At 41.4% G+C, this 25,421-nt stretch overlaps 1 protein-coding gene across 4 annotated transcripts in view; it reads left to right on the top strand.

Annotated features, from left to right (window-relative positions):
* Arhgef28 (Rho guanine nucleotide exchange factor 28) overlaps positions 1 to 25,421 on the top strand; it is a 312,963-nt gene that overhangs the window by 133,464 nt on the left and 154,078 nt on the right. For all 4 annotated transcript variants that reach the window (XM_027401663.2, XM_027401659.2, XM_027401660.2 and 1 more), the window contains exons 5-7: positions 5,708 to 5,891; positions 8,501 to 8,681; positions 14,407 to 14,476. In XM_027401663.2, the coding sequence (XP_027257464.1) occupies positions 5,708 to 5,891; positions 8,501 to 8,681; positions 14,407 to 14,476 (435 nt within the window). The remainder of the gene's footprint in view (positions 1 to 5,707; positions 5,892 to 8,500; positions 8,682 to 14,406; positions 14,477 to 25,421) is intronic.

Below are 25,421 nucleotides of genomic sequence, written 5' to 3'. Positions count from 1 at the left end.
AATGCTGCTAGCCACCGAGCCATCTCACCAGCCCAGCAATTTTCTAAATGCCTTTTATTTTTACACATTTGTAACTTCTTCTACTCTCCACAGTTGTTATAATTGATGAGCCTACATTGGCAATTTAAGTTTTAAATCTTCCATGCTGAATATTATGCTAATTGAAAGGTATGTATAGTTATACTACTGATTCCACATGCAGACTGACTGCAAAGTAAAACCACTTTCTTAAAACATCTTCTGTTCTTTCTCTTTTGCCTTAGATGATCTGTAAGTCCCCTCAGTATATGCTGTTTTTTGTACATCTTGCTCACTATAAAGTCAGGACTGGACTGACTTCTCTTTGGAACTGTGACAGTTAATTCTGATTGTCAACTCGAGTAGATTAAAAATCATCTCAGGAGTTAATGAGGCACAACTTTGAGTGTGCCTATGAGGGCATTTCCAGAGAGGATTAATGACTAAATTGAAAGCCCTGTCTTACCCATGTCCTGAAAATTTGAGTGAGGCTGAGTTAAAAAACAGTGAACTGCATTTTTTGGTGGAAGACGGCGTAACATTCAGGATGTGACATGGTTACTACTCACATTTGCCAAGATTTAAAATGAGAGAGAGGTGGGGGAGGGAGAGAGAATGAGAGAGAACATGCAGAAAGATGAAAAATGTACAGTTTGTTGAGGAGGAAAGGAGTTTGGGTGGGACAAAGTGGCTTTGATGTTAGAGATTAGCACCATTAATGAGAAGCCCTGGACTTTGTACTGGAATGATAGGAAAGATGCCTCCAGGACAATAGGGAAGAAAGTCCAGGATTGCCTATGCAAATATATTCCTGGGATTGACTTTTAAGACACACAGAGATCAGCCCCTTAGAAGCTGAGGCAACTTTGGGCAGGAGGGCCAGGCTACATCTTAAGCTCCTAGCACAACGTTGAGAGTGAGGGTGTCATGTAGGCTTTTGCCAAGGTTCCAGAATACATCTAAAGCCAGGCATGGTGTGGTGGTGCAGGTTACCTGCAAGGGTGTGTAAAGCTGAGAAAGAGGAGCCAAATTTGCAATGGAGTTCTCAGGATATTGGGCATGCAAAAAATATTGGACATCTACAGTGTAAAGCTGCAGTATAAAAGAAAGTACAGAAGTCTTAAAGAAAGGCCACATGTGCCCTAGGAACAGATCTGGAGGAGCAGGGCTATGTAAACCTGTTGGAGTTCCTATGGTGTTATAAGTCCCAGATGCTGGGCAGGAGCCTGCAGGTTGTGGCATTTGCTTTACTGGGTTCCCATCTTACTTCCATCTGATATTTCTTTACTATGCCCCCATTCCTCCATTTTGGAATGGGGATTTTTACTTTTGTACCACTGTATACTGAAAATATTTAACTTAAAAATATTTTAGAGGGTTTATTTCAGGCTCACAGTTAAGAGATTTTCGAGTTTCAGGTGAGATTTTGGACTTTGGTCTTTTGAACAATGGTGGAACTGGTAAACTTAAAAGATGGATTAAAAATATTTTAAATTATAAGATGGCCATGAACCTTTAAGGGCAGTTGGAATGTTTGTGTTTAAAAGTGACTTGTTTGGGTATCAAGTTGAGAAGGAGTGGACTTAGGGTGTTTCATTTCAATTATCAACTCCATTGGGTTAAGAAACACTGGGCATTAGTAAGGCAAGTCTTTGGGTGTGTCCAAAGAGGATTAACCAAGGAGACAAGACCTGCCCTGAATGCAGGTCTCTTCCTTCTTATGGGCTGGGGAAAGGGAGAGCCAACTGAGCATCGGTGGCCTCCTTCTGATTCCTGACTGTGAACACTGTGTGAGCAACCATTTCACTCTCCTGTCAAAGAAGGACTGTGCCTTCTCAAACCACGCGCCAAAATCAACCTTTCCTCCCATGAGTTGCTTCTTGTCGGATATTTGGTCATGGCAATGAGCCGGGATTTACTGGCTCCTTTTTTGTGTATGTCAGACTCATTTTATAAGAAAAGAAACTGATGCTGCACAGAGTGAAGCATGTAAGAATCAAGCTTTGTTCCCTGTTAAGGGCAGATAGGCCCTCCCCGTTCCAAAACAGGAGTGGTTAATTGAAAGTCACAGCCTGTTCAGTTTCTCTCTGTTGGGATGATTGTGTTCCCAGGATGTTAGAAGTCAGACCTTTTAATGTGTGCCATCAGAGCAATTATTAGTAATTCTGTTTCAGTAACTTCAGACAACTCCTGCTACTAGCTAAACCAACAGGAAGAGGCATTTATTTGGTTCTTTTTTTTTTTTTTCATTTTAATTAAATAGCCCTACCTCTGCCAAACTGTATAACCCCTTTCCACAGTTTGGTTTTTTTTTTTTTTTTTTTTTTTTTTTTGGCTGCTGTTAAGAAATCTGAACCTTCTAACAAGCAGAATTATTTATATATGTCACGATGCTTCCTATTTCAAGCTGTTTGCCTTCTTCTCCATGCTGGACTTTATACTGAATGAGAGTACTCTCTCTTTAACACTGGTAATTTTATTCCGTGCTTTCTTTGACCATCAGAAGAGCCTTCTTTCCCTGCCTTCCATCCTCCTTCCTCTTCCAGAAGAAGGACTTCTGAGGCTAGGGGAAAGGACCAGTGAGCTGCATGATTGTTACAGTTCTCTTTCATTTGATATGTGAGGATGGACCCCCTCTGCCCCTCATAAAACACAGTAGATGCCTGGGACTAGCCAGACAGGCCTGGAAGTTTCTGCTACTGGAGGAAACAAGGCCCCACACTCACTCTTCTTAGTCAGCTGAATATAGTCAACAGTACCCAGTTTTAGAACATTGCAGCAGACACTAAGGAATACTGTTCACATACTGAAACCATGCTTGCCTTTACCAAATGCTACTATTTGAACTCCACTGCTTTAGACAGATATTGTTTGTTTCTCAGTTGTATTTTTCTTGGAAGAAATTTCGACCTGTGCAAACATGGGACATTTCTCACCATATTCAGAAGGGATCTGTGGTGTAAAAATTCCATTTAGTGTGGCTGGCTGCTCAGTATCTCATGATGATCGGCCCTCCTCTGCTGGTCAGTGTATGTGTGCATGCATGTGCAGGTGTGTGCTTGTTTTGTTATCTGATCCTAACAAGTCTCTTCCTGGTTATTATTTAAAATAGGAAAAATAAGTACAAATGTTGTCAGACTTGTCCTGCAGGGAACCTGCTAAGAATGATAGCCATGATGTTTAAATAAGTGCAATGGTAATAACTTCAAGGATACAAGAAAGACCTTTCCTGCCTAGTGTCCATGAGGCATTGGGTTGAGTTTCCAGCACCTGGAGAGGAAAAGCCAACACGAGTCTTGTGGTTTTCATAGAGATGAGTTGAAGCATATTAAATGGATGCATGGTAACTGCATGCAGCCAGGGCTGTGGGTCTGTTTTCAGATGTTTTGGTATTTGGGCTGCTGTTTCACTATAGAGGGGTATGTGCTATATGTCACATGACAAATGATAGAGCATACAGGGCACTCGATGGTACTTTACTGTGATAAGGACTCTGGTATCGGTCCTAATGTATTTGAAATCTAAAGCCCTGTAGTCTTTGATGTGGATTTTGAGAAATCTGGATAGATCTGTGAAAATGTAAAAGAAGCAGTTTTATTTTGTATCCATGCACAGTGGGGTATTTATTTCTGTTGTGTTGGGATTTTGTTCCATGCTCCCTCCACAAATATTCCTTACCCTCATATAACAAAGCTGTGCCTGTGGCTGTCATATTAAGTCAGGTGACACTGTTACAAACCCTTAGTGGCTTCAGGGACTGGGGATGGCAAGACAGAAATTCACTAAGAAATTGAAGCTTGGTTTAATAAAGATTTTTCATTGTGGTAGTAGGGTTAGTCATAGTGAGGGGGAATGGCAGGTTTAGATGGGGACCTCCTTAGGAGTTGGCAAGGATCATGATAGCTTAAAATTGTATTTAGGGCTTCTCTGCACTCTCCATTGGTGATTCCTGCCGAGAGGTTGATGAGTCTGCTGGGAAATTTCTGCAGTAAACAGTCACTGATTTGCCTGGGCAAGAGTCTGGCAATAGTGAAGTTATGTTAATGAAGACAGTGGAACAATAAGATCATGGTTTTGTGGACAGTGAGCTGTGTGGGAAGCTGGCATTTTTGTCCTTAATGCCCTAGTTGTATGTGGGAGTACCAAGTGGGAGTCCACAGTGTCTGTTGTGAGACTTCATTTAAGACCTATCCGAGACAAAACAGAGAGTGATGGGTGTTGTGTACAGTAGCACAGTCAAAGATGAAACGCCAGCTTCCACAGGGGTTTGCTATTTGTGTGTAATTTCCTGTAATCTGTAAATGCTTAGCAAGTGTGTCAGGTGCTGTGATGCTTGGAGGATCCCACAGGGCAGAAGACAAGGTCCCTACCCTGTTGGGTCTTTCATTCATTGTCTAGCTCTCTTGGGTTATGGATATGGTCAGTGTTATTACTTACTAGACCCCTACTGTGTGCTGCTTTGCTTATCGCCACAGAGCTGTAGTGATCAGCTCTTCGAATTTAGGCTGTTAGGAGAAGGTGTCTTTAAAGTGTGACCATGCATATAAAGTTTAGGAGCCCTGTATGTATGTATGTATGTATGTATGTATGTATGTATGTATGTATGTATGTATGTATGTAGTCTGTATCTTGCTGTGTTGCCCAGATTAGTGTCAAACTTCTGGACATAAGTGATCCTCCTGCCTCACAGTCCTGAGTGCTGGGTTTCCAGGAAAGTGCCCCCACAGCCAGTCTGGGTCTAGCTTTTATAATGTAAGAAAATGTTTTTATATTTTGCATATTTGCAATACAGTTTGTGTCATGAATCACCTGTGTCTTAGGTACTGGGCTATTACAGTAGAGAGACAAGTACAAACTCTCTACAAATTACAGATGAAGTAAATATACACACACAATTGAGACTTTAATAGCTAATTATTTTTAAGCTCTGCAAGTATTTTAATGGCTTTATGCATTACTAGCTACTGTTAAGAAGGAAAATCTTCAAGGGCCTGGCAGCCCATACAGTGAAAGTCAGGAAATGAGCATAACGCACAACAGTAAACACCACAGTGGAAACTAGCATGAGGCTGCCAAGGACCCCTGTTCAGGGCCATCTGCAAAGGCATAGCACCAGGGTGCCTCTGGCAGTGTGGAGATGTTCCCAGGGATCTAATTGCTGGGCACACACAGCACTGTGAGGTTGGGGACAGACTGTGGTCACAAGTGCTCTGCACTTAAGGAACTGCTTTCTGTCACAGCCTCTCATGAAGGACAGGCTCTGAGGATGAATGGTGGAAACAGAGGTTTCTTTGTGCCTGTGGTCTTGATAGCCTGCCTTGCCTGTGTGGCAGGATCTTCTTAGTGGATACCTTGGAAGCTGATGAGTGTGTTTCTAAAGAATGATCTTTCCTGAGAATCTGTATCCTCTGGTGATGTACCTTCCTGCATCCTAGGTGGCAGCAGGATGTAGTGTAGTGGATGGAAAGAGCCAGTACCAGTCATGAGTATCATAGCACCGGTACCCTTTGGCTCCCTGACCTCCAGAAATATCCCAGGACCTCTCATCATTCATAGAGCATGAGGTCAAGATGAGGTGCTTTTGATTCCTTCCAGCCCTGAGGCTTCTATTATATCCAGTATATAATAAAATATACAAAACAAAGTTTATGAATGGAGGAACTAACATTACGTTTTCCCTTTTCTTCAGTATCTCTACACAGAGAGTCTCTTCTGCACCTGGCTGTGAGATGGGGCCTGCCTAAGCTTTTCCACTTTCTCTTGTGTCTCCCTGGGGGAGTCAAGGCCTTGGAGCTACCTAATGAAGAGGGCACGACACCGTTAGACTTAGCTTTGCAAGGTGGACACTCCACACTGGTGGAAGACATCACAAAGTGAGTTCAATTGCTTGATAGCGCCTTTCTTAACCATGTCTATAAAGCCTGACAAGCATTATGGGAGAATGAGAATAACTAAGCCATCTGCTAATGTTGACTTATTTTTTTTTCAGCTAGCCTTCTTGCATGTAGTACAAGTATATGCTTAGCTAGCATAAGTGGATACCTTTGTTGGGAGTATTTTGTAAGGGAGACACAGGGAAGATAATGAAAAAAGGATTGCCAAGCAGTGGGCTACACTATCTTTCAGGCTTTAGCTTTAACATCATTTCCTCAGCAAAGGCTTCCAAGTTATATTCTTTTATGATTATGATTAATTTTAGTAATAACCACAATTTATAATTATACAGACATGACCATTTACTTTTTTGGCTATCTTCTGAATCATGTGAGAGATGGGAACATTTCTGGTCTACTTATTGGACTATTTCTAGTCCAATGCCTATGCCATAATTTTCACTGTAAGACTAACAGGCAACCCCTATAGGAGTAGTCACTAGAATTTATTGAGCTACTGCAAGAGACATAATCTGGTAACTATGAAGTTGTCAGTGTCGGTAATGTTCTCATTACCTCTAGTGAGTGACCAGTGGATTATTTTGGTTCAGATGAATTATTGTTCTAACTTATGAAGGAAGGAGCCATATATAGTAATTGCCTTGATATGACATGGTAAAATACAAATTATAAATTGAACAGTACATTGAAAATTACAACAAATATTTTAAATATTGTTGGAGTATTATTACATGGTGTGTCTTAGTGGGATGTTTTTTCTTGTTTGGGTCATATAACTCAATGTAATTAATTTGATGCAATTAATTAATGGTAATTTGATGCCTAAGTAGCCATTAGGCAGAAACCAGAACTTTCTCTTTCTCATCCCCTGCCTTATTTGATCAAACAGTCATTAACCAAGGGACAAACCTCTCCAAAGGGAATTGTCCTTTCCTTTGGTTATGAACACAACCCTATTTTCTTGGCTACAAAGACTGAGCCAAGAACATGTCCTTTAACTGAGTTATGGTGGCTGGTGCAGTGTTCCCTCCTGGAGGTAGACTCCTTTATCTGCTGGGTGCTTTGTACCTTATTCCTGTTTCTAGCACCAGAAGATACGGTATGTTTTAAAAGTTTATGTGTTTAACAGATCCACTCATAGGTGGAATTAAAAGTAGACTCAATTCTGGCTACAAGATTATGTGATCATATGATCATTGACGGAGTGTCCGTGTTCTAAATTAACAACAGCTCTACTATTGCTCAGGCTTATGGTCCTTTCTTTTCAATGGCTTGTTGGCATAAGGGCTTGCTTTATAGAAGATTCTGGAGTCAGTGTGAAGACTGTGTTTTCTAGTAGAGCTGCTCTTTATAGATCTCTTTTTGTCACTCCATCTGAGGAGATAAGTCACCTCAGACTCCTCAATTTTAAAAGGAGGTATGTCCTGTGAACCTATCTTAGGTTGAAAATAGCCCAAGTTGCCAATACATTTATTGTACTTAGCCTTCTATACAACACTGGGCAACATGGTCCACTGTGGGAGATCAGATTTGTAGCCTTATGGCTGTATGGGTGACTGTGGGATGAGGCTTTTTTCCACTGTCCAACAGCTGGAGAGAGTAATACACTATGTATGTATCATCCTCCAGTCTGGGTAAAATCAAAATTCAAGACCAGAAAGTAATATTTCTAGTGAATTCACATATCTCCTACAGCATTGTAGCATTGACAAGTTAGAAATCAAGCCATCATAAGTTACAGGCTCTTTTATTTCTGTAAAGCAAACATTAACAAAATGAGATCATGCCAGAAGAAGAAAGGGGCAGAGCTGGTTCTGTAAAGCCAGTGATCTGGGGACAGTCTGTTGGCATGTGACCACATGATGAACATCAATATTTTTCACCTGATGCATATTTACTGTTACTATTACATGATCTTATAAGCTATGCTGATTTAGTGCTGTAATTTCAGCCATCAAGAAGCTGTATAACTAACAGCTGTATAACTAACAACACAGTTGTTCTTAGCCAGCCAAGACAGATGAGAAAATAAGGTTATATTCAAGAATTTAGTTTGGGTATATTGTTTCATTGTTAATGAACGTGTTCAAGACTATGACCTAATCAGATTTATGCATGCTCTAATTTGCATGAGGAAGTGATTTAATACAGTGGTACCAGTGTGTTAGGAATCTTAACAGTTGTTTGTCACATTCAAACCTCCCCATACTCCCTGGAGATCCTATCTGTTTTCCATTATAATCACCTAACAAACTATTGGTTGCCAGCTAATTTGTTCTACATGAGCTCCATTAAAGGGAGAAATATCTTTTCTGACTAAAAGGAGAGGGAAATAGTGAGGTACATTTCTATGCTTAAAAATCAGGACTGTTTTGTTATTTATAGGAACCTTAAAAATGTATAGGGTTTTAAAAACCACCACTCAGTGGAAAAACAAAGATGGCTTGACCCGCATCTGTTTACACACGATTGTGTAATTGGGTGTGTAAGTGACTTTTAAGGATCATTTTCCATTTGGATTTTTAATCTCTGGGCAGGATGCAGGATAGCATCTGTGAAGCTGCGTGGATTGACTTGTGACGGTTCAGTTTTCAGGGTAGCCGTTCTCCAGGCTTCTCCCGACTGTATCTCAACGAAGATGCCTGTCTGCAGTTCGTTCACTCATCAGAAACATTGACTCTGACTGTTAACCACACTGCTGAGCATTTGTTGGAGGCAGATATCAAACTCTTCAGGAAGTACTTTTGGGACAGGACCTTTCTTGTCAAGGTTTGTACTGCAGTACTCGCTCGATGGTGCATGCTCCTTAGTGTGTGTGGGATCTGTGTACTGGTTTGGAATGGTGCTTGGTAGCTAACATTTTTTTTTCCTAATGAAAACTTGATGATGTGAAGTCAGAGCTCCTGTGGATAAGTGGAATGGAGGCCAGCACAGCTTTAGGTGGCATGGAAGTAGCAGTCCATTGTTGTTTTGCTTGCATTTCTTTTGTTGTTGGTTTTGTTTTCTAAGACAGGGTCTTGCTGTGTAGCCCAAGCTATCCTTGCACTTGGGATCTTTACATCTTTGTACTTGAACTGCAAATGTGTACCTCCATACCAGGCTCCCACAACTGAATTCTAATATTCTAATATGATATGTTTTCTTTGTACTCATTGGCAGTTCTTATTTATTTATTTATTTATTTATTTATTTATTTATTGATTGATTGATTGATTTAGGTTTTTCCGAGACAGGGCTTCTCTGTGTAGCTTTGGAGCCTCTCCTGGCAGTCACTCTGGAGACCAGGCTGGCCTCGAACTCACAGAGATCCGCCTGCCTCTGCCTCCTGAGTGCTGGATTAAAGGCATGCGCCACCAACGTCTGGCTCTAATTCTTATCTAAAACAGTTTACAGCATCTTATGACTTCGATGATTTCTTCTGTCCTGTTTGTATTTAAAACAGGACAGGTGAGAACAGAGTCCTTTTATAAAGAGATTTACTCCTTCCTATCATGGCAATGACACCGGATTTGAGGGCCTCTGGTCAAATATAAAGAATACTTAAATTTTTCACTTTTAGTAAGCAAACTTGTTTTGAATACAATCTGGTTCAGTCTAGTGGACAGTGCTCAGGGGCCCTCAGAGTCCCTGTCTAGATCAAGTGGTTTCCCATGTGTCAAGCACATCTACTTCTAAGATGGTTTTCCTCAGCTGAACAGGTTTTCAACCAGATTAAAACATTAACCGAGAGAAACAGAAACCATCATAGTTTGGCTTCTGTGTTTATGTTATATAATTAAACTACAAATGCAGTTAAATATTTACATAGCAAATAAATATTATTGTCATATCCCATGTAGAATTTTATTGGCATAATTAAAATGAAATATGTTCTTCAGAGTCTGACCCCCCCCATTGGGTTTTAGGAAATTTTATGTGTCATTTTCTGAAATGTACAATTCAATTTAGTATATACAAGCGAGGGCTGAGCTTCAAGCACTTGTCATTTAATGATACTAAACCATTCCTGTGGCTTCTCACTGAAGTACCGAATGGTGATGAGTCCCTGCCAGGAGATGCTGGGCTACGCTGCACAATATTCTCAAGAGGAGTCTGGCCCCAGAAGCCCCATAGGGATAGAGCCTGGCAACATGCATGGCCCTGCGAGTGCTGTTCAGAGAGCAGTGCAGCATGTGGTGACTCAAGTAGAAAGAACAGGACATGTTCTGTGTGCAGCCAACACACTGGGAATTTGTATCATTACAGAATCCTTCAGCTGGATTTGTTGATATTTCACACATTTGAGAAACTGACTTTGAGAAAGGTATGGGATTAATAAAATGAGATGCCACATCATTTTATTGTAGTGGGCTCTACAATAACAATGGCAGGAGAGTTGAATGACAAGTTTCTGAGGTTTCGTTTCATGAAAAAAATAAGAGAACCAGTTAAGAACTAGGTGTGGTGGCTTGCTCCTGTAATCCCATTGCTTGGGAAGTAAACAAGAAGTCTGGGAAGGTAGGGAGAAGGTCAGCATTCCTCTTGCCATCCAAAGCCAATCACGCCAACTGCCATGACAAATGCTTCTGTACGTTCTTAAATTTATAATTGGTCATGCTATATCTTACATGGTTAGATGTTACTGTAAGTATAAACAAAAGGCAGATTATTTTTATCAACCATTTATTTTTACTTTATGTGTATGCATGTTTTGCTTGCATGTATGTGTGTGCACCTGTGTGTTCCTGGTGCCCATGGAATCAGAAGAGGATGTTGGATTCCCTGGAACTAGACTTAGTGGTGGTTGTGAATTGCCATGTGGTGTCTGGGAACTGAACAGTAATTATCTGCAATAGCAGAAAGGGCTCTTAAACAATGAGTTATTTCTCTAGCCCCCAAAGGCAATTCTTATTTGGCATGTCTATACTACACTTTGACAATTGTGAACAATAAATATTAATGAGAATACATATGGAGTATTCATACAGTATATTCATGCTAACCCAGGAGTGGTGACATACATAACATTCATATTTCTATAATTCCAGTACTCTGGGGGCTAAGACAGGAAGATTACAAGTTTTAGGCCAGTGTGGGCTACATATTGAGACCTGTTTCAAAACACAAGAAGGAAAAGAGAAAGGAGAGGGGAGGGAAAAGAAAAATAATTCAAGCTTTATTGAATCTGATATGTACTGAAATCCGTTTTTTTTTTTTTTTTTTTTTTTTTTTTTGTATGATCATGATCTGAGTGGCTGCTCTGTGTACATGGGGCCACAGCCATACTCCGTCCCTTCAAGGAGACATGCTCATTTTAAGTGGTCTGGGAATGTTGTTGTTACCCACAGCTCTGTAGAACTTAATCATAAGACCTTGACAAGTCCTTGCTTGCCTTCTCATGCACCAGAACTCTGCTTCTCATCACTTTCAAAAGCCACGCTTGGTCAGAGCTGTTAATGTTTATGTTTTCCACTCTGTCTTGTAGTTGATGATGATAATGCCTTGACAATTTGTAATAAATACTTGTCTTACTCATTGTTCTGTTACTGTGACGAGACACCATGAACAAGGCAGCTTATAAAAGAAAGCATTTAATTGTGGGCTTGCTTACAGTTTCTGAGGGTGAGTCCATGACCATCATGGTGGAGAGCATGGCTTGGGAACATTAGCTAAGAACTTACATCTGATCCATAAGCAGGAGACAGAGAGAGACACAGAGAGAATCACAGATACAGAGAGACCCAGATACAGAGCACAGAGACAGATTGGGCCTGGCATAGGTATGACACTCCAACAAGGCCACACCTCCTAATCCTTTCCCAAACAGTTCCACTACTAGGGACCAAGCATTCAAACATATGAGCCTATGGGGCCATTCTCCTTCAAACCACCACAGTACTAAAAGTCAAACTGTTGCTAACTATCCAAACTGTAGTGGCAAATGTTAAGAAATTTGGGACAACGAAGTAGCTTGGAAGGTAATAGCACTTGCAGCCAAACCTGATGACCTGAGTTTAATTTCCTGGGACACACACAGTGGAAGGAAAACATCAACTCCTGTGAGTTGTCCTCTGCTACACACACACATCAGCACATGCATGCGACACACATAATTACACAATACACAAAATAAGTAAATAAATAAACTTAGTGAAGGATTTAAAGAATTGAAAAATACAGTCTCATGCTACATATGTGTATAGAATTCTAAATATAGCTAAGTATATATTTTTGTTTTATTTTGTTGTGTTGTGTTGGGGATTGAACTCAGAGCCTTCCACATATGCAGCCTGACCTGTGATAGGTGAGAGCTTGCCTGTACCTTCTAATGTTTTTTAAATGATCTCTTTTTAACAAAGCCTGTTTGTGTTAGTCAGTGTGCTGATAAATGTGGTCCTAGCACTGACCTATAATGAATATGTCAACTGGGAAATTTAAGTGTTTAAAGATGTATTCCAAAACGGCCATAAGAATAAAAATTTTTATGCCTCTCATTTACATGAAAAAGTTAGGTGTTTTATTTCACATTTAGTTTTGTAATCAGAAACTAGTGTTGTCTGATGCCCTCTTCTCACACAGGCTTGGCAACTCCCTTTAATGGAAGATGGGTTCAAGGTCAAGGTTGTCCCTGGGTAAACAGTGGGCAGATGGTTAACTCAGGCCTTGAGCTTGTATGAAGACTCCTCTTCCAAGCATCACTCCTTATACTAGGTGCCACCTGCTCCAGTTTGTTCTCTGATGCTCTGATAAACACTGCTCCCCAAATCAACGTGGGAAGAAGGGGTTTATTTGGCTAACACTTCCATGTCAGTCTATCATTAGGGAATGTTAGGATAAGAACTCAAGGCAGAAGCCTGGAGGCAGTAACCATGAGGAATGCTGCTTACTGGCTCACACTCCGCTTTCTATCTATCTATCTATCTATCTATCTATCTATCTATCTATCTATCTATCTATCTATCTATCTTTCTTTCTTTCTTTCTTGTTTTTTTTATTTTTATTTTTATTTATTTTTATTTTTTTTGTTTTTCGAGACAGGGTTTCCCTTTGGCTTTGGAGGCTGTCCTGGAACTAGCTCTTGTAGACCAGGCTGGTCTCGAATTCACAGAGATCCACCTGCCTCTGCTTCCCGAGTGCTGGGATTAAAGGCGTGTGCCAAAAAATACTTTTTAAAAAAGATTATTAGGGTTCTTTATGTGTATGAGTGTTTTGCCTGTGTATGTATACTATGTGCATTCCTGATACCTGCAGAGGTCAGAAAATATGATCAGATCCTTGGAAGTGGGAGTTACAGGTGGTTGTAAGCCACCATACAGGTGCTGGGAATTGAACCCAGGTCATCTGGAAGAGCAGCGAATGCTCTTGACTGATGTCCATCTAACCTGCCCAGGGATGGTACTGCCTACAGTGGGCTTGGCCGTTCTACATCAATTATCAGTCATCAATTATCAATCATCAATCAAGATAGTCTCTTGTATACATGTCCATAGGCCAACTGATCAAGAGAATTATTCAACTGAGATCCCCTCTTCCCAGGTGACTCCAGGCTGTATCAAGTTGACAATAAAAGCTAACTAGATCATACTTCCTTGGTAGCATCCATTGTAGATGTGGTCTAGTCCTTTCCTAATCTCATGGGGCCCAAAAGAGAGAAAAGCACTTCTTATAGGGGACATGGCAGAGGTAGCCCACCATGTATGCCTTAACCCTTATTGCCCACTTCCCCTTTGTAGTTTGGTACTTTGGATACATATCCTGATCTTAGGATGTTCTGAGTGAATGAGGCACTCACTCAATCTACCAGCTTAATTGTGTGGTAGGATTCACCAACTATGTTAGTTGTATACTTTTTCCACCCAATGAGGCTGAAGATTTATTGTAGAACCTATTGACACCATCTTGGGCTGCTTAACTGTTCAGTTCATTAATGTAATTTTATGTTTCTTCATATTTTCATGGGCCAAGAGAATCTCAAAAGCAACTATGATCACAAGAGGGCATCTTTTTGCCCTGACCTTGAGATGGCTCTGCAACTTGGATCCAGCCAGGAACAATCTGTGCCAGCCTGCATACTTTTTGACTGGTGGTCACTCTGGATATACCCTGACTGTGGTCCTACCTCCTCATCAGCTCCTCTTTTCATCACCTGTGTAGGATGTGGGTATAGGACACTCCAGTAGGGTAGGTGTAGCAACACTCAGTTCTCCCTTTTTGTGTCAAGGTCCTTTCTGTGGTTCATACACAGCATGCCTGAGAAACTTGGGGTTATGAACAGCAGAGAAAGTGAGAATTTGTGACAGGGTTTTTACCCTTGCCCCTGGGTTTCATCCGACTTTTCTTGTCATCATCCTTGGATACTGGCTGTGTGTTCCTCTATCAGAGTTTACCTCTTCGCCTAATACATACTGTCCTTGACAGCTTTCCCAGCTCTGTGATGGTGATTTTTACCTCTTTTGCATATCGGGCCCAAAATAGTTTTCAGTGATTTACCACCCTTCCCCCCTTTATCTTGTAGGCTCTTGAACAAGAATCGAAGACAGAAGAGAGACCAACCATGCCTTCTGGAGCTGTAGAAACTGAAGGAGGTATGCCTGCCCCTGCTCCATGTTGGGAACCTGGAAAATGCAGGGCTTGCTAGCCAGTCTGTTGAAGTGCACATTAAAGCATAGCAGGAAATAAGGGGTGTAGAGGCAAGATATAGGGTTGTGGGGTACAATACACCCCTAGGTTCATGTACAGTACACCATTTTGTTTGCCTCTTACTCAAATTTACCCATTTGCAAATTTACCCATTTGCTAATTTACCCATTTACCCATTTGCTAATCCTAAACCAGGTCCTTGTGGTCCAGATCTTCAGAGCTTCATCTCAGCCTTTTTTTTGGGGGGGGGTGTATCCCCATGTCCTAGTTTCTTCCTTCCAAAGTTGGCTTTGTTCATTCTTTCCTTCCTCAGTTAAGCATTTGCTACTTTGCTCATTTTTTTTTTTATTTTTTAACATTTTTTATTATTTTTTTTATTTGAAAGAAAATTATTTTACATGTCAATCCCAGGTTCCTCTCCCTCCCCTCCTTCCCCGCCTTCCCCCAACTAATGCCCTATTCATCCTATAACCTTTCTGCTCCCCAGGAAGGGTGAGGCCTTCCATAGGGGTCTTCAAAATCTGTCATATTCTTTGGGATAGGGCCTAGGCCAACCCCCTTGTGTCTAGGCTCAGGGAGTATCCCTCCATGTAGGATGGGCTCCTAAAGTCCATTTCTATGGTAGCAATAAGTACTGAGCCACTACAAGAGGTCCCATAGATTTCCAAGGTCTCCTCACTGACACCCACATTCAGGGGGTCTGGATCAGTTCCATGCTGGTTTCCCAGCTATCAGTCTGGGGACCAAGAGTTTCCCCTTGTTCAGGTCAGCTGTTTCTGTGGGTTTCACCAGCCTGGTATGGACCCCTTTGCTCATCAGTCCTCCTTCTCTGCATCTGGATTTCAGTTCAGTTCAAGGTTTAGCTGTGGGTGTCTGCTTCTACTTCCACCAGCTGCTGGTTAAAGGCTATACGAAGGCATATGAATTAGTCATCAATTTCATTATCAGGAGAAGGCATTTAAGGTAGCCTCTCCTCTGTTGCTTAAATTGTTAGTTGGTGTCATCTTTGTAGCTCTCCTGACATTTCCCTAGTACCTGATTTCGCTTTAAACCTATAATGTCTCCCTCTATTTATATTATCTCTTATCTTGCTCTCTTCTGTTCTTCCCCCAACTCAACCTCCCTGTCCCATTATGTCTTCCTCACCTCTCCTCTTCTCCCCTTCTCATTCTCCTAGTTCCCTCTCCCCTCCTCCCATACTCCCAATTTGCTCAGGAGATCTTGTCCCTTTCCCCTTTTCCAGGGGACCCTGTATGTCTCTGTTAGGGTCCTCCTTGTTTACCCGCCTCTCTGGCAGCCTGGGCTGCAGGCTGACAATCCTTTACTCTATGTCAAAAATCCACATATGAGTGAGTACATACAATGCCTGTCTTTTTGTGACTGGGTTACCTCAATCAGAATGGTTTATTCTAGTTCCATCCATTTGCCTGTGAATTTCAAGTCCCCATTGCCTTTTTTTCCAACAAGTAAGTACTCCATTGTGTAAATGTACCACATATTTTTCTATCCATTCTTCAGTTGAGGGGCATCTAGGTTGCTTCCAGGTTCTGGCTGTTACAAATAATGCTGCTATGAACATAGTTGAACAGATGTCCTTGTTGTATGAATGTGCTTCTTTTGGGTATATGCCTAGGAGTGGAATTGCTGGATCTTGTGGTAGACTGATTCCCATTTTCCTGAGGAATCGCCATACAGATTTCCAAAGTGGCTGTATGAGTTGGTACTCTCACCAGCAGTGGAGGAGTGTTCCCCTTTCTCCACATCCTCTCCAGCATAAACGGCCATTGGTATTTTTGATTTTAGCCATTCTGAGAGGTGTAAGATGGTATCTCAGAGTTGTTTTGATTTGCATTTCCCTGTTGGCTAAGGATGTTGAACACTTTCTTATGTGTCTTTCAGCCATTTTAGATTCCTGTGTTGAGAATTCTCTATTTAGTTCTGTACCCCACTTTTTAATTGGATTATTTGGTGTTTTCGAGACTAGCTTCTTGAGTTCTTGTATATTTTGGAGATCAGCTCTCTGTCGGATAGGGGGTTGGTGAGTATTTTTTCCCAATCCGTGGGCTGTCATTTTGTCTTGTTGACTGTGTCCTCTGCCTTACAGAAGCTTCTCAGTTTCAGGAGGTCCCATTTATTAGTTGTGGATCTCAGTGTCTGTGCTACTGGTGTTAGGTTCAGGAAGCGGTCTCCTGTACCGTTCAAGGGTATTTCCTACTTTTTCTTCTAATAAGTTCAGTGTGGCTGGGTTTATGTTGAGGTCTTTGATCCATTTGGGCTTAAGTTTTGTGCATAGCGATAGACTTGGTTCTACCTGCAGTCGTCTATAGGCCAGCATCCAGCTATGCCAGCACCATTTGTTGAAGATGCTTTCTTTATTCCATTGTATAGCTTTGGCTTTTTTGTCAAAAATCAGGTGTATGGGTTAATGTCAGGGTTTTCAATTTGATTCCATTGATCTACCTGTCTATTTTTGTGCCAAAACCAAGCTGTTTTCAGGACTATAGCTCTATAATAGAGCTTGAAATCAGGGATGTTGGTGTTGCCTCCGAAAATTCTTTTATTGTACAGGGTTGTTTTGCCTATCCTGGGTCTTTGGTTTTTCCATATAAAGTTGAGAATTGTTTTTTCAAGTTCTGTGAAGAATTGTGTTGGGATTTTGATGGTAATTGCATTGAATCTGTAGATTGCTTTTGGCAAGATTGCCATTTTTACTATGTTGATCCTACCTATCCAAGAACATGGAAGATCCTTCCATTTTCTGGTATCTTCTTTAATGACTCAAAATTCTTATGATACAGATCTTTCACTTTTTAGGTTAGTGTTACCCCAAGGTATTTTATGTTGTTTGTGGCAATTGTAATGGGTGATGTTTCTCTGATTTCTTTCTCAGCACATTTATCATCCATATATAGTAGGGCTACTGATTTTTTTTTTTGAGTTAATCTTGTATCCTGACACTTTGCTGAAGGTGTTTATTAGCTGTAGGAGTTCCCTGGTACAGTTTTTCAGGTCACTTATGTAAACTATCATATCATCTGCAAACAGTGAAAGCTTGACTTCTTCCATTCCAATTTGTATCCCCTTAATCTCCTTTTGTTGCCTTATTGCTCTAGCCAGAACTTCACGGACAAATTGAAGAGATATGGGGAGAGTAGACAGCCTTGTCCTGTTCCAGATTTTAGAGGAAACACTTTGAGTTTCTCTCCATTTAGTTTGATGTTGGCTGTTGGCTTACTATATATATTGTTCAGGTGTGTTCCTGTTATTCCTGATCTTTCCAGGACCTTTATCATGAAGGGATGTTGGATTTTGTCAAAGGCTTTTTCAGCATCTAGTGAGATGATCATGTGGTTTTTCTTCTTCAGTTGGTTTATATGGTGGATTACATTGATAGATTTTGGAATGTTGAACCAACCCAGGGATGAAGCCTACTTGATCATAGTGGATGATTTTTCTGGTATGGTCTTTGCCAGTATTTTATTGAGTATTTTTGCATCTATGTTCATGAGGGATATTGGTCTGTAGTTCTCTTTCTTAGTTGTGTCTTGAGTACCAATGTAATTGTAGCCTTGTAAAAAGAGTCTGGCAATGAACCTTCTGCTTCTATTGTGTGGAACAATTTGAGGAGTATTGGTATTAGCTCTTCTTTGAATTTCTGGTAGAATTCTGCACTGAAGCCATCTAGCCCTGGGCTTTTTTTGGTTGGGAGACTTTTGCTGACTGCTTCTATTTCCTTAGAGGTTATAGGTCTGTTTAAGTTGTTTATCTGTTCTTCATTCAATTTTGGTAAGTGATATCTGTCCAGAAAATTGTCCATTTCCTTTAAATTTTCAAATTTTGTGGAGTACAGGTTTTCTGGATTTCCTCAGTGTCCATTGTTATATCCCCCTTTTCATTTCTGATTTTGTTAATTTGCATGTTCTCTCTCTGCTTTTTGGTTAGTTTGGATAAAGGTATGTCTTATCTTGTTGATTTTCCAAAGAACCAACTCTTTGTTACATTGATTCTTTGAATTGTTTTCTTTGTTTCGACTTTATTGATTTCTGCCCTCAGTTTGTTTATTTTCTGGCATCTACTCCTCCAGGGTGAATTTGCTTCTATTTGTTCTAGAGCTTTCAGCTGTGATATCAACTCTCTGGTGTGGCTATTCTCTAGTTTCTTCATGTGAGCACTTAGAGCTATGTACTTTCCTCTTAGTACTGCTTTCAAAGTGTCCCATAAGTTTGGGTATGTTGTGTCTTCATTTTCATTGAATTCTAGCAAGTCTTTAATTTCTTTATTTCTTCCTTGACCCATGAATGGTGCAATTTCCTGTTGTTCAATTTCCATGAGTTTGTAGGTTTTCTGCAATTTGTGTTGTTTTTGAATTCTAACTTTAAAGCGTGGTGGTCTGATAAGACACGGGATTATTCCAACTCTTTTGTACCTGCTGAGGTTTGCTATGTGGTCGATTTTTGAGAAGGTTCCATGTGATGCTGAAAAGAAGGTATATTCTTTTGTGTTTGGATTGAAAGTTATATAGATGTCTGTTAATCCCAATTGGGTCATAACTTCTGTTAGTTCCTTTGTCTCTTTGTTAAGTTTCTGTCTGGTGGTCCTGTCCAGTGGTGAGAGTGGGGTGTTGAAGTCTCCCACTATATCTGTGTGAGGCTTTATTTGTGATTTGAGTTTTAATAATGTTTCATTTACGAATGTTGTTGCCTTTGTATTTGGAGCATAGATGTTTAGAATTGAGACTTCTTCCTGATGGATTTTTCCTGTGATGAATATGAAATGACCTTCTTCATCTCTTTTGATTGATTTTAGTTTGAAGTCTAACATGTTAGATACTAGGATAGCTACCCCAGTTCGTTTCTTGGGTCCATTTGATTGGAATATCTTATACCAACCCTTTACTCTGAGGTAATGTCTGTCTTTGAATTTGAGGTGTGTTTCTTGTATGCAGCAGAAGGATGGATTCTGTCTTCATATCCAATCTGTTAGCCTGTGTCTTTTTATAGGCAAGTTAAGACCATTAATATTGGGGGAAATTAAGGTCCATTGAGTGTTTATTCTTTTTGTTGTTGTTGTTGTTTTGTTGTTTTGTTTTTTGAGACAGGCTTTCTCTGTGTAGCTTTGAAACGTATGCTGGCACTCGCTCTGGAGACCAGGCTGGACTCGAACTCACAGAGATCCACCTGCCTCTGCCTCCCAAGTGCTGGGATTAAAGGTGTTCGCCACCATTGCCTGGCTGAGTGTGTATTCTTGTTTGTTTTTGATTTGTTGTTGGTAGTGTTATTGTATGTGGATTTACCCTGCTTTTTTTTCTTTTGGGTTTTCGTAAAGTGGGATTATCTATTGCCTATGTTTTTGTGAGTGTAGTTAATTTCCTTAGGTTGGAGTTTTCCTTCTAGTACTTTCTGTAGGGCTGAATTAGTGGTTACATATTGTTTAAATCTGGTTTTGTTGTGGAATATCTTATTTTCTCCATTTATGATGATTGAAAGCTTTGCTGGGTATAGTAGTCTGGGCTGGCATCCGTGTTTTCTCAGAGTTGGTAGAATATCTATTCTGGTCCTTCTGGCTTTCAGAGTTTTCATGGAGAAGTCTGGTGTAATTCTGATAGGTTTGCCTTTATGTGTTACTTGGCCTTTTTCCTTTGCTGCTCTTAATATTCTTTCTTTATTCTGTACGTTTGGTGTTTTAATTATTAAGTGACAAGGGGACTTTCTTTTGTGGCCCACTCTATTTGGCGTTCTGTATGCTTCTTGTACTTTCATTGGCATTTTTTTCTTTAGGTTGGGAAAGTTTTCTTTTATGATTTTGTTGAATATGTTTTCTGCACCTTTGAGTTGGGTTTCTTCACCTTCTTCTATACCTAGTATCCTTAGGTTTGGTCTTTTCACAGTGTCCCATATTTCCTGGATATTTTGTGTTAAAGATTTGTTGGCCTTAAGAGTTTCTTTGCTTGATGAATTTATTTCCTCTAGTGTATCTTCAGTGTCTGAGATTCTGTTTTCCATCTCTTGTATTCTGTTGCTTATGCTTGCATCTGCGGTTCCTGATTGTTTACTCAGCTTTTCTACTTCCAGCATTCCATCAGTTTGTGTTTTCTTTATTGTCTCTATTTCAGTTTTCAGGTCCTGAACTGTCTCCTTCATCTGTTTGATTGTATTTTCTTGGCTTTCTTGGCTTTCCTTGATTTCTTACATCTTTTGTTCGTCTTTTCTTCCATTTCTCTGAAGGATTTTCTGATTTCCTCTCCTAGGATCTCTATCATCTGCATGAAGTTGTTTTTAAGGTTACTCTCTTCTGCTTCCTCTGTGTTGGGATGTTCATGTCTTGCTGGTGTAGAGTCCCTAGACTCTGGTGGTGTCATATTGGTTTCCCTGTTGTTGGATGTGTTCTTATATTGTGGTCTTCCCATCTCTTCTTCCAATGGGTGCAGGTGGTGTCACTTCCTTTCCTGGTGTGTATGGGTCTGGGGTTCTCTTCAGGTGGTTGCAATTGGCTTCAATACTCTGATGGGTCTCAAGGTGGGTGCAGGCAGGTCCGAGGCTCGCTCTCCAGGTGGGCAAGAGCAGGCCTGGCACAGAGATGTCAGCAGACTCTGGGTTGCTTGGTCCTCAGGGGCCGAGTCTACTTGCCTGCAGACCCCTGGGCAGGAGTTCCCAGTGTGGGCAGGTGAAAGTTGTGCCCAAGTCAGGGGCCAAAGCAGCTCACCTCTGTACTTTCTGCATTCTGCACTCTGCACTCTGCACTGCCTGGGGGCCGAATAGCCCAGCAATCTCATCAGAGTCTGGGTTCCTGGGTCCTCAGGGACTGATTCACTTTGCCTGTAGACCCCAGGGTGGGATTTCCCAGAGTGGGCAGGTGGAAGTTGGGCCCAAGGCAGGGGCCGAAGCAGCTCACCTCTGTACTTTCTGCATTCTGCACTCTGCACTCTGCACTGCCTGGGGGCAGAGTAGCCCAGCGACCTCAGCAGAGTCAGGGTCCCTGGATCTTCAGGGACTGATTCAGTTTGCCTCCTACTTTGCTCATTCAAGCTTTGGATAACTGCTCCTCTGGGCTGGACTGGTGGATCTTTATGGGGATGCTTCAAAAGCAGGAAAGTATGTTTGTTGGCATGAGGAGTGGGCAGGACTGATGTCATCTAGAGATGAGGTACCAGGGGTGTTTGTCAGGGTGCAGAATAGTCCTGAAAACCCAGGAGCTGGTCCTATAGAGCCACTACCAAGTTTGAATGCAGTTCTACTAATGTTATTATTCCACATCAAGGCACAAGGGGTCACTCAGACACCCTTGTTTTTGCCATTAGGAATGTCATTGCTTCTCATTCTGTTCAATGTGGCAGGTTTTTTTCGGGGGGGGGGTGCATATAAAAAAGCCTTACTGTAGTTCACAGATTTTCTCTATACAAATAATCTGATAGTAGATTTAATACTAGGCATAGTTTTTATAGGAAGCATTTTTACTTCTTTGCATATTATTATGTTTCTCGTGTGGAATAAAATCTTAATTTCGAGCAGGGCTTTGGTGGCGCACGCCTTTAATCCTAGTGCTCGGGAGGCAGAAGCAGGCGGATCTCTGTGAGTTCGAGGCCAGCCTGGTCTCCAGAGCGAGTGCCAGGATAGGCTCCAAAGCTCCACAGAGAAACCCTGTCTTGAAAAAAAAATTCTAATTTCCCTTCAAATCTAGGAATTACACAAATCTTCAAATCTAGGAATTACACAAATCTTCAAATCTAGGAATTACGCAAGTCTTACCACTGGGTACATAGGAAACATTGTGTTTTGTTTGTTGTTGTTTGTCTGTCTTCAGCATAAACATCTATTGGGGAGGGTGTGGCACGGGTACCGATCCTTCTTGACCCTGGTCTTCCTCGTGGCCACCGTCTCGTTGCTCAGTGCCTCCCACTTCCTTTTAGTGCACCTGTGCGAGTCCACCCTCTTCTGATGAACCTGGGCATGCCCTTGTCCTTGGACACCTTGAGCAGCTGCGTGGCATGCTGCTCGTAGGGCACAAAGCCACACATCCTCCTGGGTCGTGTCCCACACGAACTTGTTGTCATTGGTGACTCCTCCTCTCCCCCTCCCCACCTGAGCCTGGGCTTGCTGATGATTTTTTGTCACCTTATATTTGTACTGATGGTCCTGATGTTGTCGATCACCTTGTGACTTTTGTTGAGCCCGCAGCCACGGGGTAACTCAGGGCCATGGCTGTTGCTCTTTGATGGCGGCTGCTACAGCACAGGAAAACATTGTTAATGCTGAAATACAAATGATCATATTATCAGTTTCTTTTGCTGCATATTTTAGCCAGGGTGTTATATTCATATTTTAGTTAGGGTATTACACTGGTTTCTTTATTTTGAAATGTGTACATAAAAGATTATTCATATGTGGAACAGAATTAATTATCAACTTAATATTGGGATAGCAATGAGACTCCATGAAATATCAAAGAATGCAAAGGAATACCAGTCTGATGGCACTGAGAATCACAGTTCCAGATGCTGGAGTCAGGGACAGACGTGGCCAGATCCCTGTTTCTCTACCGTGAGTGTTAATAGCTGGTTAGTATTTGATCCTGTATTTAGTTAGCAGCACAGAGCAGTTTCATTCTGAGTATTTGACAGATAGTGTAACCTTAGGTTCTTTGCCTCTCTGTCAGCTGAAAAGAAGCCTTGGAGAAAGCATGTAAAGACTTGCTGGGCTCTGGTGGTATCCATACACACTGCACCTGCTGCTGGGTTGAACAAGTGACTGAACCTTGACTGAGCCTCGTGGGCTTGGGGTAGGAGGAATTGCCATGGTTCTGCTCTGGGAGGGCTACTGCCGGCTGTTCTGCCTGCCCAGGATGTGGTCTAGATAATGTTATGTTTTCTTCTTGAAGATTATGTGAGACACTTCTTCCTGGTGTTGTGTCAGCACTGCTGGCGTCCCCTAAGCTCCTAGTCCACTTCTACTGCCGTAACTGTAGCTGGTCAGGTTTCTTACTCGGCTGATAAACATACTTGGTGATAAGTTTCTAACTTGCCAGTTCAGAGTGCTTCCTGTATCTTTACAGCACCTCTGGCCCCTTTAAAAGTCAACTTCTGATTTTTTTTTTTATTTTAGAAAGGTTAGCTCATGCCTCTTTCTTCCCTTATTCTCCACCTTTAAACTAATTCAGAATAAAAGGAAGTCTAAATAAGTGCTGGAGTTCTTGAGCTGAGGCGGAGGTGTGGGGTTTGCAGTTGTGGCTGGACAGGAAAACAAGCTCTCCAAGCAGAGTATGGGAAGTGCTCTATGAGTCATTTTCAAATGACTCATTGCTTCAAGCATGTTGTAGCTTGTAACAGTGACATGATCAATGCAGCTGTCATGGAAGATTTGTCCCTGGAGTTAGGATGTTAGTGAGAAAAGGGATTCTAGATAGTGGAGATGAATGGGGAGGATTCAGGTCATTTTTCCACCTGCACACCCATGTGTGGTGGTAGAAATACCAAGAACACAGGCTTGAGAGCAGCCAGATTGACAGGGCTTCCGAAAGACTCAAGGGGCTGGAGCTTCTCCCTGAGAATTCTGGGAGCTGTTTTAAACAGCTGTTTGGAAAGGTCACTCTGGGAGAATGGAGATTCCAGTTGAAAGTCTAAATGGAAGGCAAGGAAAGCTACAGGGCTTTAGAAAGTCATTTAGAAGGGCTATACCATGGCAAAGTAAGGCCAGGGCTGAGGTGGGGCTAGATGAATGCCATCTTTGGGCAAGGTGAGGCTAGATGAATGTTGTCTTAGATGAGGTTGGGATAGATGAATGTTGTGGGGAGTGAGATGAGTGTTGTGGAGAGGAAGGAGAGTTCTGTGCCTGGGGTGTGTTTCTGGGTGGGCTTGAAGGCAGGTCTATGTCACATAATGTACTCAATTTTAGACAGATTGAGTTTGATTTGTCTAAGGGACAGGTGAACAGGACTGCAGGCACCAAACTGAAAGAATTTGGCAAGAAACCCAAGTCCACTAGGTCCACATAACTGACAGGCACATTTTGTAGACCTAGAATGCATCGAAGGAATGATAGAAGCTGTTTATACCTTCCAGTAGAGGGCAGTGTTCCCTAAAGTGAAGACACTTAGGTTTCTTCCTTTCCGATGCCTACACAAGACTCAACAAGCATCCTAAGATAAAAGTGTCCTTTTTTATTTCTTCATGACACTAACCTGTCTCTTTGAGGTGCATTGGTGATTAGATAGATTGCACCCCTCTCCCTGCTGTGGTGATGAGTCCGCTGGGGAACTTGTGTCTGCTGTCATAGAGTAGAGAACTGTAATAACTTTAGCCTGGATATTAACTTTGCTGTCTTTGTGAGTGTGATAAATGATTTTATTATTATTATTATTATTATTATTATTATTATTATTATTATTATTGTGAACTAATTATGGTTTATAATTTCATGATTGCAATTGTACTTGAAGAATAATGGGAAGTTATTCAGAACAAATTAAATGGCTCTGTCTAGTCACTGTTCTTTAGCTGTGAAGAGACACCATGCCCAAGCCAACTCTTTTATAAAAGAAAATATTTAATTGGGGGCTAGATTATAGTTCCAGAAGTTTAGTCCATTATGGTGTGGAACATGGCAGTGCCCATGGTGCTGGAGCAATAGCTGAGAGCTACATGCTGGTCTGTAGGAGAGAGAGAAAGGTGGTGGGTGGAGGGAATGATTGGGACTGGTATGGGCTTTGACATCTCAATGACCCCCCTGTGACACCCCTTTTTCATCAAGGACACACTTCCTAGTCCTTCTAATCCTTTCGAAGAGTTCCATTCCCTGGTGACTAAACATTCAAATACATGACCCACTCTCATTCAGACCACCATAGACCATTTGAAAAGAAATAAGCTCCATTCTCCCTCCAGCCTTTTTAGTCTTA

Source organism: Cricetulus griseus, chromosome 2 (genome assembly GCF_003668045.3).
Source record: "Cricetulus griseus strain 17A/GY chromosome 2, alternate assembly CriGri-PICRH-1.0, whole genome shotgun sequence".
Classification (NCBI taxonomy): Eukaryota; Metazoa; Chordata; class Mammalia; order Rodentia; family Cricetidae; genus Cricetulus; species Cricetulus griseus.
The sequence above is the reverse complement of the archived record's forward strand: the minus strand, read 5'-3'. Positions and strand labels throughout refer to the sequence as shown.